Source organism: Biomphalaria glabrata, chromosome 7 (assembly GCF_947242115.1).
Source record: "Biomphalaria glabrata chromosome 7, xgBioGlab47.1, whole genome shotgun sequence".
Taxonomy (NCBI): Eukaryota; Metazoa; Mollusca; class Gastropoda; family Planorbidae; genus Biomphalaria; species Biomphalaria glabrata.
The window spans coordinates 43,220,985-43,236,367 of NC_074717.1; the positions used below are offsets into that span (position 1 = coordinate 43,220,985).

The 15,383-nt window shown below is 36.3% G+C and overlaps 1 protein-coding gene across 1 annotated transcript in view; it reads right to left on the reverse strand.

Moving 5' to 3' along the window:
• LOC106062983 (ATP-dependent RNA helicase DDX1-like) overlaps positions 1-15,383 on the reverse strand; it is a 249,064-nt gene that overhangs the window by 190,961 nt on the left and 42,720 nt on the right. Inside the window, exon 13 of the mRNA XM_056034576.1 lies at positions 2,860-2,918. Coding sequence (XP_055890551.1) covers positions 2,860-2,918 — 59 coding nt within the window. The remainder of the gene's footprint in view (positions 1-2,859; positions 2,919-15,383) is intronic.

Genomic DNA, 15,383 nt, shown 5'->3' on the forward strand with positions numbered 1-15,383 from the left:
CTACGCGTCATGCATTTAGTCAATGCATATTAACCGATGACTTAAATTCTGCCAAGTCACTGGTTTTCCTGGCTGGCTCAGGCAACCCATTCCATGCTCTAATAGCACTAGGGAAGAAGGAGTATTTGTATAAATTTGTCCTAGCATATGGGACGAGGAATGTGCCTTTAAATAGTGGATTATAGATCACGGGATAGTTTAATACAGACAGTTAACTATAGATGAAAAAGAGATAGAGAGAGAGTATTGGTAAATCTGTGTTCATATTTTGTTATCGGAAATGTCTTGACGCTCACTGCACTACGTAACAATGCCACTGTTTTCTGTCCGTTAACGATCACGTGACTAAGCTACATCCAAGGTCGTTGTTATTTATATCATACTTGTCATCAGCCCAGGGCTTGTTTTTTTTTTTTATTTGCCTAAAAGTTTGTCAGATTATCAGATACATGGCCATAAATCAATGTCTGTCTTTCTTTCCACAAATCCAGCGTTAACAGCACATAGCATTAAACATGCAGACATTATAGAGGCAGTGTGGAGTGGACGTCACATAAAATATATATGGACAAGAATACTGAAGTAGAATGTTGATTTTCATTTCACTACATTGTCAGAAACATAATAGCATTGAAATATTTAATCATGCTTGTAATTCAATTGGTTTGAATAGTTTGCATATCAATATCAAGTAGCATTTAAATTTTAAATGAATTCAGCTTGTGTTGCTGCCTGTGTATTGGTCACTAGTCTCTCATCGTGTTCCTACAGCAATAACTCAGCGTTTAATAAGACAACAATCTGTGTGACCCAAAGTGAACTTACTCAAGCAGAAACAGAAGACATGCCTTTCAGAACTGATCAAATCTCACGCCACTGCCCTATTTTCAGCCTCACGTGCTGCGAATGTGCCAGAATCGCGTGAGTATTGAATTCTGTCCCAAACTATTTGATTTTTTTTTTTTGTCAATGTATTTCTGCACGAGATTATCAATGGCATCAATTTCGCTATACAGTTAACTGTAAAAAAATTCGTTGTTGTTTTTTTTTTTAAAACTGTAGGAAACGAGAAGTTATTAGATGACCCCCAACCTGATTCAACGTAGTGCCCACTAAACTCCAACTAACAAACAATGTTAAGTTTGTACTTTAAAATTGTTGCATTTTTGTTGCATGTTATTATCTACAGTGCCAGACACAATGCCAAACATGTTATTATCTCAGACACAGTCCCAAACATGTTATTATCTCAGACACAATCCCAAACATATTATTTCAGACACAATCCCAAACATGTTATTATCTCAGACACAATCCCAAACATATTATTTCAGACACAATCCCAAACATGTTATTATCTCAGACACAATCCCAAACATATTATCTCAGACACAATCCCAAACATATTATCTAAGACACAATCCCAAACATATTATCTAAGACACAATCCCAAACAAGTTATTATCTCAGACACAATCCCAAACATATTATCTCAGACACAATCCCAAACATATTATTTCAGACACAATCCCAAACATGTTATTATCTCAGACACAATCCCAAACGTATTATCTCAGACACAATCCCAAACATGTTATTATCTCAGACACAATCCCAAACATGTTATTATCTCAGACACAATCCCAAACATGTTATCTCCAGTGCCTGACACAATCCCAAACATGTTATTATCTCAGACACAATCCCAAACATATTATCTCAGACACAATCCCAAACATGTTATTATCTCAGACACAATCCCAAACATATTATCTCAGACACAATCCCAAACATATTATCTCAGACACAATCCCAAACATGTTATTATCTCAGACACAATCCCAAACATATTATCTCAGACACAATCCCAAACATATTATCTAAGACACAATCCCAAACAAGTTATTATCTCAGACACAATCCCAAACATATTATCTCAGACACAATCCCAAACATATTATCTCAGACACAATCCCAAACATGTTATTATCTCAGACACAATTCCAAACATGTTATTATCTCAGACACAATCCCAAACATGTTATTATCTCAGACACAATCCCAAACATGTTATCTCCAGTGCCTGACACAATGCCCCACGTGTTTACCTCTAACGAGGATGTTATAGAATTACTCTGAAATACTTTTGTTAAACATTACAAAATACTGATTAAAACTTGAGAGAATTCGTTCAACGCTAATCAAAGATCTAAATTTGTCTTTATCTTTTCTATACAACCTAGCTGTTAAAAATAAAAACCTAGCTCTCTCTCTCTCTCTCTTTCTCCTCCCCCCCCCTTTTTCGAAACATTTTCCTTTCAAGAAACGTCTTTTGTCCTAGTCCGAGTCGAGTCAAATAATACTAAAGATTAGTGAGTCTCATTAACTCTCATCACCGACTGTGTATCGTGACTTGTATATTTTTTTTTACAGGCAGCTTTTGACTAGTTGAGAACAAATGTGTTCTAAAATGTCTCGAGAAGGTCACACTTCTTGTGTTGGGGGCGAAAAAGAGAGTGTGGTGTGGTGGGGTGCAATAATATAAACATATTTTCTGTCAAGAAATAAAATATATTCCTTATTTAAAAAAAAAGAGTTGTATAATATTGTATTGTCAATGGGATATAATGTATGAATTGATTGTAGTGTGTAGCTTTATAGAAGAAATTGGAACTAATCAAGATTTAAGCAAGAAAATTTAAACTATTAAACAGGTGTAATGTTACAGGCATAATATTTTCTCTTGCCATTTCAAACTATTTAATATTTTCGTATCTGTGAAATGACTAAGTAAAAACCAGTGTTAACTTTCAGTTCAGAAGCCATGATGGCTGGTGACAATGAGCAGAAGATATTTACCTCGATGATGATGGCCTGTGGAGCATTCGTTGCTTTTGTTGTCTTGGCCGAGCTCTGAGCTGAAAAAAAAAAAAAGAAAATTGAAAAATTAATAGACAACCAAAACAATACGTCTATTGAAATGTGCTTGACCAGGTGTGACAGAAGACCCAAACATTTGAAGGTCATTTCATTCTGAAAAGGTTACCCTTCTGTCCAGCCAGAGGAACCCTTCTAATAAAGTCATCAAATTAAAGCTAGAGAGCAAATTTTGACTTCAGATCTAGAAGGGGATTTTTTAAAATTAAGCTTTTCCCATTCTCAGACAAATCTTAGTTGTGTTCATTGAACTTCGTTAGTTTGGGAATTCACCAATAAGAAACATGGGAGTCATCACAAAAGGAACCATTATAGAGGTAATTTTAAGACATAGGACTCATGGAAATATTGGTGTGAAGTTTAGTGTTGTTTTTTTTTATTTCTACTATGTATTGTGGATTTTTTTAACCCATGGCCTTTTTTTTCCCCACAATAAAGAAAGACTAGTGTAAAAAAAAAGTCATTCAGACGTGTATTTATTAACTTTTGGGGTGAGAAGTGGGACTAAAGGACATAGTTCTCTGAATTTGTCAATAGGACGTCGTCATTTTGAGTCAAATAAACGCTTTGTTCCTGTCTGGCAAGTAATAGTCCCGTTATAGACAGATTACCAAAACCTTAATAGCTTTTAAATCAGCGCTTCTCAAACAGTGAACCACCGGGAGGAAGAGGGGGCCTTACGATAAGGAGGGGGGATGGGAGGGGGGTCGAAAGAAACAAAATAGCATTTACATTGTATTTATCAATCCATGTTTGTTTGAGCCTTTGTCAATTGGCATTATTATCGATGTTTTTCAAAATGAAAATGTTTGCAGTCAAATATTTTATTTTGTTTCGTTTCCTGATCGGACCTTGACCTTGTAAAAATATATTTATAGCGTTTTTCAGAGAGGAGTCTGCAACAATATGGAATCAAAACTTTACGAAGAAGAGATTACACATAAAAAAATTATTTATAAAAAATACTTTAAAAAAAAAAAGTTTATATTAAGTGTAATTGTAACTATTAGTTTGGATCAGTCATATAGTTATAAAAATATATGACTGACCCAGACATAATAAATCTGTACGATTGGAAATATTTTTACTAATAGTTTTTTTTAGTAGCTTTTAGCCTTCTCAATGCGCTATGAGCCTATCACTTGTCTGGACCAGTTGTGAAAGGGGCAGGGAAGAAGGGGGTATCTTGGTGAATGTTTACATGATAGTTTTTTTTAATGCATAAAAATGTTCACTCAGGGCTCAAGAGTCCTCAAGGGGACTAATTCAACTTATACCACCACATGTGTCAAGTATGATTTCTTTCCCTTGTTCAAGATACCAAAGAAAATAATTGGTTGTAAGTTGAGGACGTGACAAAACGTCTTACATGAAGATAATCTCACGACGATCACGCAAATTAAAGACGTCCAAATGTCTCTTCCCATGCTTAATATTACTGGCCAGTGCTGCCTACTTTATTATTACTTATTCTAACCCTTGACTTTTGTTGTTTAAATCTGGATGACTTGATTGCAAGAAAGCACATCAATAATTGACCTTTTAGATATTCTCTCTGCTTAATAGGAGAAACAATCTCCAGGATAAAACGAATGTGTGAGGCTCAGAACGACGGAATAGTCTTGGTGCTTACATCGCTCCCCCCCCCCCGAACCCTTTGCTGGATGGGAGTAAAAATACTGTATCGTCAATTCTATCTCCAGGAACAACTTTTAAAAATAAATTAAAAATTATGCACGAAACAATATTACCGGACTAGCTTCCGTGAAGTTTCCATATGTAAATTTTAACACTAAACCTATTCTTAATATAAATGAATAATGACACATGAAATTTATGTTAGAATTATATGAATTTGTTTTTTTTTTTCATTACATTTTTAAAACCTTCCCGGACCCCACTGTGGGAGTCAACAGCGCTCCTCCTGCTCCCCAGCTTTTAAAAGGGGAGGGGAAAGGGCGCGGGTATAATTTTCCTTGAGATAAAGTTTAAGTTTAAAACGTTTAAGAAACTGTTTTCAATAATTTTGTTATGTTCTTATCAGATACCAGGAGAGTTTTGTTTTATTAGTTCATGTTTCGGATGTTCCTTCAGAGCTGAAGATTTATAAATCCTAGTCAAAACCTGCCTCAGGGCAACGGGGAATGGGCGGCAGGCAGGATTCGAACCCGAAACCAACGAGACGGCCTTCCAGAAAAAATGCCTCTCGACCAGGCAGTCATCCTGGGAAAAAAGTTACAAAATGAAAACGAGGCGCGGCGATAGCTAAAAGTTAATTATCACCGAAGCAATTATACGAAAAGTTAATTTAAAAAAATAAATATCTGTAAGAATGTCAGCCCAAATACATTTTCAAGACTTCTGCTTACGAGCATGTTATAAAGCCAGTACAATGACTAGCCGACTTTTGTTTTTCATGTCAGATATAAACGTTACAGTTTAAAGATTGAAATTCGAGACCCTAGGTACTTAGTTTTTTACTAAACCAGACCACCTTTTTCCTACTGCTTCTAGGATAGAAACCTGGCGGTTGTATGTGGTGCCTATTTTTTATTCCATTTAACGGCTAATGGTTTCCTTAACTTCACAATAGGAATTCGGCCATTTTTGGAACATCACATTCTGAATGAAATAAACTTGAACAAACTTCCTTTTAAACAAACTGGAAGATAACTTTTAGTTTGTAAATATACATGATTTCTACTTGAACTGAAACAATATCATTGGTTTGTAGCTCCCAACAGTAGTACAACTAAACCAAAGTATGTCTTATCTTATATAATACAGACGTTACTTCAAAAAAGAAGATGATTACGTCCTACGCGTCATGCATTTAGTCATGCATATTAACCAATGACTTAAATTCTGCCAAGTCACTGGTTTTCCTGGCTAGCTCAGGCAACCCATTCCATGCTCTAATAGCACTAGGGAAGAAGGAGTATTTGTACAAATTTGTCCTAGCATATGGGACGAGGAATGTGCCTTTATCTTTGTGTCTTTCAGAGTATTTTATTAAATTTTGTTTTTGTATTTGAAGATTATGGTTCAGTGTTTTATGTATGATTGCTACTTTACTTTTGAGCCTTCTGTCCTGAAGGCTTTCTAAATTTAGTGATTTTACTAAAGGTGTTACTCTAGTCAAATGTGAATATTCGTTTGTTATGAATCGCACTGCTCTATTTTGTGTCTGTTCTAGTTTCTTAATGTTTTCTTGAGTTGAGGGGTCCCAAACAGAGGATGCATATTCTATTATTGGCCTAACCAAGGTTAAATAACATTTTAGTTTTATGTTCTTATTTGATTTATAGAAATTTCTTTTAATAAATCCTAATGCTTTGTTTGATTTTTTTGTAGTTTCATCAATATGTGGATTCCATGACAGTTTTTCATTTATTATAACACCTAGGTATTTTGCGTTTTTATTCTGTGTTACTGGTTTGCCATGAATAAGATAAGTGGAATTAATTTGTTTTAGTTTTTTTGTTACTCTTAACAACTGACATTTTTCTGGGTGGAAAGACATGCTCCAATTTGATTCCCATTTCTGTAATTCATCTAATTCTCTTTGTAAAATATCTGTGTCTTGTGTTGTTTTTATTGTTCTATATATTATGCAATCGTCTGCAAATAATCTGACTTTTGTTCCTGAACTAATGCGATTTGGTAAATCATTTATGTAAATTAAAAATAGTAGTGGACCCAAGACTGTTCCTTGAGGTACACCTGAGTTTACTGTTATCGGTGTTGATTTAGAGCCATTTATTATTACAGTTTGTTCTCTCCCTATCAGAAAGTCTTTAATCCACTGATGCAGTGGACCATTAATGCCGAAATATTTTAATTTTTTAAGCAAACTATGGTGGTGAACTTTGTCAAAAGCCTTAGAAAAATCTAGTAAGATAGCATCTATTTGTTCACTATTATCTAAACCTTTTGAAAAATCATCAATTAGTCCTATTAGTTGTGTTTCACATGATCTATATTTCCTAAAGCCATGTTGGTATGGTGTGAGGACATTATGTTTGTCTAAGTGGTTTATGATGTTGCTACATATTATGTGTTCTAGGATTTTACATGTGATGCTGGTAAGTGATACTGGTCTGTAGTTTCCTGGGTCAGATTTTTCTCCTTTTTTAAATAGGGGGGTGACATTAGCTTCTTTCCAGTCCTTTGGTACTCTGCCCTGGTTAAGTGAAGCCTGAAAGAGTAATTTGAACACTGGGGCTAGCTCATTACTTAGTTCTTTGAGTAATCTAGCTGGAATACCATCAGGTCCAGAAGCTTTATTTGGTTTGGTGTTGGCTAATAGTTTTTGAATTCCATTTTCTTGTACTACTATATCTTCTATGTTGTCTACTTGGTTCAAATTCAGTAATATGTCTTTGTCTCCTGGGGCTGAGAATGCTGATGCAAAGTATTTGTTTAGAATGTTTGCTTTAGTTTCATTATCATTATGTATTATGTTATGTTCATCTTTTAATGGCGCTACGCCTGTTGTTTCCATTTTCTTAGACTTAATGTATGACCATAGGTTTTTGTTGTTGTCTTTAGATATTACATTGTTTATGTATTCACTCTGCAGCTGTCTGCTTACTTTTTGGGTTAAGTGTTTAATTTTTATATACTTTTTGTAAACTCTTTCTGCATTAGTTTCTTTTAATTTTCTATATAGGTTTTCCTTCTGTTTACAAAGCTTCTTTAGTCTATTATTAAACCAGCATTTATTTATTTTGTTTGATGTGTATTTAGTTGGTATTTGATTTTCTATAATGCTTTTAAGATGGTTTTTAATGAAATTCCAGAGGTCATCGACTGGTTGGTTAATGTCTTTTTCTAATAAGAATGTGTATTAAATTCTTAATGAAATAAGCTTGAAATAGCTTCCTTTTAAACAAACTTGAATAGAACTTTTATTTATAAATATATATAATTTCTACTTGAACTGAGATGTAATAGTAACAAAGATGTGATGATAATGAAAACAAAATTTAAATTCACTTCAAATACACGCCTCGTCTGTCCCACGTTTCGATGTAGCGACGTAGCGATTTTCACTGCAGTCCTTTTATTCGCTTTAAATACGTCAGACCAGCTCGTGATTTCATCAGAAAACTCTTCAGCCTACACAACCGAAGCCATCCGCTCTCCGTTCCTCATGGTTGCATCAGCAACAAGCACATACTTCATAACACTCAGGTAGCCGCAGAGTGAGGAAGTGTTATCTTGAGCTCAACTTCTGAGGCCGCTGATTGGCATTACGACTTAATCATTTTATCTGTGTGTATGTCATTAACAAAACGTCGTTTGTAGAAATATAGATCGACAATTATCCACTTCTCGTGGGTTAACTTTTTTTGTTAACTCCTTACTTACAATTCTACAGCTCCAATGTTTTGTTGAGCCACTGGGAGATGGAACTCGTGTTCATTTGAATTGTAGACACAGGCACGCACCAACTCAAGAGACCAATTAAAGCAAAACGTTGTTGTTGTTTTTCCCTCAGCACACACGCGCGCACACAGAAAGCATGGGTTCGATGTCTGAATGGTCGCCTTCATGATTTACATAACTTATCAAGTTAGGAAGTGAAAAGAAAGGCTTAGCATTGAGACAGTATAGCCATAGCATGTACCGTACATGTGAAAGGGAATATGGAGGTCTCAAGTATAAAGGTATATCAATATCATGATAAGATAGCGGAGTGTTTTTTTTATCCAGAAAGAACATTGATTGAATCAAGAAACAAGCACCGGCTCACTAGGGTAAATAGATGCAAACTATAAAATAAATGCAATGTCCTCGATTCCGAAGATAAAGGATGAGTGCTGCGACCTACATTATTTTCTGCATCACGTGCAGACAAAGCCGTTGTCCGCCGGCGGTTAATTTAAGTTTTCTTTCCGTCTTCTGCGCATGTCTTCAATAAGGGTTTTTCTTTAGGTCTCAAATGTGTGTCTTTGTGAGAGCTCTCCAACCGTGTCTTTCACAGATAATCTACTTTCCTCTATGCCAGTGAGGGCGAAATGGCGTCTGAGTTGATCTTTATAGCACTTACGGGGGGCACCTCTGTTACGCCGTCCTCCTTTAAGCTCGCCAAAGAAGATCGCCTGTGGCATGCGGTTGTCTTCCATGAGGAAGCTGTCGAATGGTGCTTCTATATTGTCCACACCGGCTTCAAGCAAATCATGGTTATTTGTAATGTAGTTTTGCCAGCGTATGCCCATTATGGAGCCTTAAATGCCTTCGATAACGCTACCAGGTGTCAGACCCATAGAAAAGTGTGGTGAGAGGACGTTCTTTGTTAGGTAAAAATGACACAATTCGAGGATCAACAGTCATTTTCCAAATGGAACTAAATATAGTCAAGGGATTTCAAAATAAGCATGGATCTTTTCAGTAGAAGATTCTGGTTCTTTCCTGTTATATGGAGACGCTAATTTAGACAGGGTTTGAGGGTATAAGTACAAGATACGAGATCAGTCAAAAAAGTTTCAAGCTTCATAGTAAGTCTATTTTTTATAAATCTTTTATTAAAGTTAAGTTCTATTGTGTGTTTCTATTGTGTGTCACGTGTATTTGTGTTTGGTAAAGAGGTATTTGTTAGTTCTTCACTGGTCAGTGTGTCATCAGTTGTAAAGTTGTAACCTATGAATGGAAGAATTCATAATTCGATCTACCTTATATTGATTTTAATGGATGCTGGTCATGGTGCTGGATAGATGATCGTCTATATAGCCCTTGAGATAGAAATTGTAATAAGTTTGTCCCTGTGATGTAACTTTATTATGGCTATCCTACGGTCAGTTGGTAAAAGGTTGCTCAGCGCTGGGGTGAGATAGGCCTAGTAAATATTTGATGGTTGGCTGGACTACATGAAACAGTCCCGCGAGACGAAATGGAAGCTTACGCTGGGTGCAAACATTTTGTTCTACATGTAGCAGGTGTGAAGAAAGTGGATCACGTGAGAGGCATGTCAGTGAGATCAGAAGCTGTGATTGTAGCGCTAAAAGACTTTTAAATTTGCTGAGCATGAAATCGGGAGAAAAAAAATGTCCCATAAGAGGATTGACAATTCAGTTTATTCAATTTCATTTCATTCTTATCCTTTCAAAGCACCCGGTGTTTCATGACTTCGACTCTTTACAAGGTAATAATTTTAACAACAAGAACTTTACCAGTATTTTCTAATAATCCTGTTTTAGCGATGCATACAAAATACAGCTAGCATAAAAGACGTCCTATTTTTGTTATTTGAACCAGGACTTTAGGTTCTTGTAATTAGGAAAGCGGAAAACTAGTCACATGATATCCTAAAAAAATAAAAAAACACTGATCGGTCTGTTTTGTTGTTCTGTTTATAAACTTTAAACATACAGTTTTTATCTAGAGTCGCTTATATGGAAATTCGTATAGGTAATACATAGCATAATAATACTTTTTTTTTAAAATATTATTGTTTATATCAAATAATCAAGCGTACTGGTACCAATTAGTTAGGATGAGTCATGTAATTAAACATCAACAAATATTTTAACTTTTGCCTGAAACTTATTAGAATGGAATAGAATAGTAACTAATATGTTACGCTTGATTTAATGCCGACTAGAATACACAGTCACACACATACACACACACAATAAATGGGTTGAAACGTCGGGAGACAAAACTTAATAGTACTCTAATCTGGCAAATTGCGTTTGTATGTCAGTGCTTAAATATGGGAATCAAATACACAGTTGAGGTCCTGTGACCAACCCCCTCTAGAACCCTATCTAGTAGACTTGACAGCTATCCATCACAAAGCCGGTGTCAGAGTTTGAAAGATGAATGTCTGTAACCAACATTACATCACTTCCTCCACATCCACCAAGACCATTGATTTTCCAGTCATCGGCAGACGTCTGCTGGGCCTCCTACACAAGACCCATGTGGCGAGCAATTGACTCAAGAAGGTAACCGGACGGACAAACGTTTCGACACTTCGACTCGTGTGGGAATGTGGGGGGGTGTGGGGGAAGATAGTGAAGGTGACATTCCATTGAACCCGCTTACTTCATTCATAATTGTGTGCCAGCATGCAAAGCATTAGTTTTATTTATTTATCAACAGTACTACCTAGATGGATTCCTGGAATCTATTACCTTAGTAGTTTGTTGTTTGTTTGTTTTTTGTTTGTTTTTTTGGTTACATTCTAGAAGCATAACAAAGCGAAAAACGGTTTCATGGCTTAACTCTTTCTCTCCGTAATTATTTACCACATTCTGGTGGAATCAACGCTGGTATCGTCAGTTAGGAGAGAATGAGTTAATCTTATGGTGCTACACAAGAGTCCCCTAGACGTCGTACGAGTAGCAATATAATAAAGGTGTCTCCTCTCTGTCATTGTGAGACTGGTGATGGACTATATGAATTTCTATATGCCTTTATAGGACTGATGATGCAATACACGAGTCTCCTATATGTCAGACAATGTAATGAAAAACGTATGTGATCTATATGTTTCAGTTAACCCCCACGACACACTATATGTGACCTATATATGATAAGTATAACCCCACGACACACTATATGTGACCTATATATGATAAGTATAACCTCACGACACACTTTATGTGACCTATATATAAGTATAACCCCACGACACACTATATGTGACCTATATATGATAAGTATAACCTCACGACACACTTTATGTGACCTATATATAAGTATAACCCCACGACACACTATATGTGACCTATATATGATAAGTATAACCATATTTTATGTACTAGTGACACAATTAAAGGTAATTATGAGAAGGACAGTATGTAAATTAGGAATATGCAGAGGCAGTTTAGTTTAGTTTCTCAGGTTACTGTGAGTTTAGTCCCTAAGGATACTGAGTTTAGCCCCTCGTGTTACTATGAATTTAGCCCCTCAGGTTACAGTGAGTTTAGCCCCTCATGTTACTGTGTGTTTAGCTCCTCGTGTTACTGTGCGTTTAGCTCCTCGGGTTACTGTGTGTTTAGCTCCTTATGTTACAGTGAGTTTAGCTCCTCAGGTTACTGTGTGTTTAGCCCCTCATGTTACAGTGTGTTTAGCTCCTCATGTTACGGTGTGTTTAGCTCCACTGGTTACTGTGAGTTCGTGACGAGGTAAACGCAAGATGGTGCTAGATAAACTGAAGCCAACAGAAAGACATTTAAGAACACAGATAACCGATCAGGTGGATGAGCAGAGCAAACCAAACATCTCATCTGTACATCTCCACTCGCGCAGTCTCTTAAACTTCCCACGTGACTGTATATCAACCATTCAAAGTGTTTCTCTCTCTGTAACTTCACACTTATCAGTGTTATTGTTTCATCTTTGTTCTAAAACGAATCTTTCTGACAAGGTTGCTGAAACTACCCAGCGGCAACCTCTCTTTCATCTGTCTTTCTGAGCATCATGGGATTCGCCCTTTATTTCCTTACTCTCGGTGGCTTGGGATTATGGTCTAGCCCTCCGACTCGCTCAATTTCCCCTAGAATTTGCAAGGGGTTAAAGAGAGACCTTGCGCCATTTCAAAGATTTAAGGTTCCTAGCAGACGTACTTTTATCAATCAATAGAACATGAACTAATATTGTAACACTACAGACCAGGAACATAACAATGTACAAGGCCAGGGGAGAATGAATCTCCTGAGTCCGGGCTACAGTTTATGTATAGCAAGATGGGAGGTAATAACAACGATAGGGCGGGCTAGCCAAGCAATAATAAACTATTTATAGCATTAGATTTGACAACGTCAGCGTGATATTGGAGCACAAGAGGGGAAAAAAAATCAACGTATATTGAATCAGGTCAAAGCAAGGAATCAAAACATTCAAAACAATAAGATCTAGATTATTCTAGATCATTAAATTTCACTTTAGAAATACAAAATCAGAATCAGGTTGGTGAGGCAACAAAAAGACACTGAATGTCAATGTAACATAAGAAACACAACTGAAACAAGGTTGAATCAGATTAATAATGAATAATGGCAATGTATTCAATTTCGGATATTATGGATGAGTGCAGTGTTTTAATTGCGACCTGTATAGTTTTCCTCATCTAATGCAGACAAAGCCATCGTCCGCTGAGGGATTATGCACGTTTTCTTTTGGTCCTCTGCACATGTCTTCAACAAGGGTTTTTCTTTGTCTCAAACGTGTGTCCCGCGGCTTTTGTAAGAGCTCTCCAATTGTCTTTTACAGAGGGCATCTGCTGCCAGCTACTTTATGCCAGTGAGGACGACATGGCGCCTCTGTTATGCTGTTCTCCTTTAAGCTCGCCACAGAAGATTAATGAAGCGATATAACTACCAACACAAGGCTAAATCAGGTTAGTGAGACAAAAAGACATTAGGTCTAGATGTAACATTACAAATACAAGGCTAAATCAGTTTAGTGAGACAAAAAGACATTAGATCTAGATGTAACACTACCAACACATGGCTAAATCAGGTTAGTGAAACAAAAAGACATTAGATCTAGATGTAACGCTACCAACACATGGCTAAATCAGGTTAGTGAGACAAAAAGACATTAGATCTAGATGTAACGCTACCAACACATGGCTAAATCAGGTTAGTGAAACAAAAAGACATTAGATCTAGATGTAACGCTACAAACACATGGCTAAATCAGGTTAGTGAAACAAAAAGACATTAGATCTAGATGTAACGCTACAAACACATGGCTAAATCAGGTTAGTGAAACAAAAAGACATTTAGTCTAGATGTAACACTACAAATACATGAGATCCTAACATTACTCGCACATATTTTTATCCTTGTTAAGTTACTTTAGGTTGTCATCACAATGTTAGAGCCCATCGACTAGCTCCGAACAATGCCCCATCTCATTAAGTGCACTACCTCCATCTGAAGGATCTCAATTTGCCAGTGGAATGACGTCATTTGCCGGACCGAACAAAGTGACACTTCAGCTATAGTCAATTTCATCGTTTGAATCTTCTTAGTCAATATTTATGCCCTCGTAGACGCCATCACCAAGGGCTCGTCAAGTCAATCAACTGTTTGAAAACGAAAAGAATAAGGTGTTTTTTCCCCCTCCTCTCTCCAGAGACTCTTCGAGTGAAAAACACTTTAGAAGTTTTTATAGCCTGTAAACAAGTGAAGACATTCAAACTCTGATCACAACACAGTATCTTCCCATACGTTTTCAGTCCTACACTTTAACAACTAAACAATGAAATCAAAATAACAAAAGCAGTCTGTATTTTCACACAAACTCGTAATGGGCCCCTTTGGGTCCGATCTGGGTGTAAAAGCAGATTTTTATATATATTTCTAGCACAATGAACAAAAGGATGCACTTTAGCTTATTTTTTTATTCTATAGATAAATGACTTTGTCACTAGTGACTAATTATAGTATTAAATGTTACTATATGGAACTTGGCAATGTTTCGGATTAACAAGTCAAAAGGAAATGTTATGTCTGGGCATGAGAAACTACGAACTATCAGTCACCACAATCCTGTTTACATCCATACATAATGTATAAAGCATAACTGTCTGTTATCACTCACACACGAGGTCTTGCTTGTCGCTTGTCTGAGTATGGTCAACGTGAGTAGAACATTGTTTTTTTTTACATAGGCATGAAGAAGTCAGCATTGATATTTACTAAGTGGAAAAAAGCACGAACAAATGTCTATTAAATGTTGGTTTAGAAACAAAATATATGCAAAAATGTACAATCGTATTTGTTATCATCAAAATAAAACGTTTACGGTAAACCTTAAGTAGCTAGTTTGTCAGAAAACACACACACACAATCACGCACTCTCACACATACCTAAATCTATACATATATACATATACTACATACACACACATATAAATATAAATATATATATATATATATATATATACACACACACAGGGGAATGAGCTTTACAAACAAAAAGAGGTGGTCAAATGTGATTGTGTACTAATGAATACATGGCGTTCCAATGTTTTCTTTTCTTTTTTTTTTTTTTGGGGGGGGGGGGGGGGGGGGGGGATAGTGTATCAACAGCAAAAAAATGATCACTTCAGTGCAACTATAAAATTCAATAACTCGCAGTATTGAACATGACTGTTTCATTTGCCCTGTTGTCAATAGCAACGTCTAAAACAGTGTGGTTTGAAACGAGTTTCGTAGGTCGGTGTTTAAATAAATTGTTGAATAATGCGGAAGGAATTAACACACACACACACTCGCACAAGGCTGTAATCAAGGCGCAGGTCCACTGAATGAATCAATAACGTATTCTGTCTTCAAAGAGGGTTACACAAAATGAAATTCATTGGGAGATGTTCACACCATAAACTAAACAATGTCAAGGTCGAAATCCTTTAACCCCCCCCCCCGCCCCCCAACGGTACCAACTAAATAAGAAATTAAATTAAGCTGAACTCGGAAGTGTCA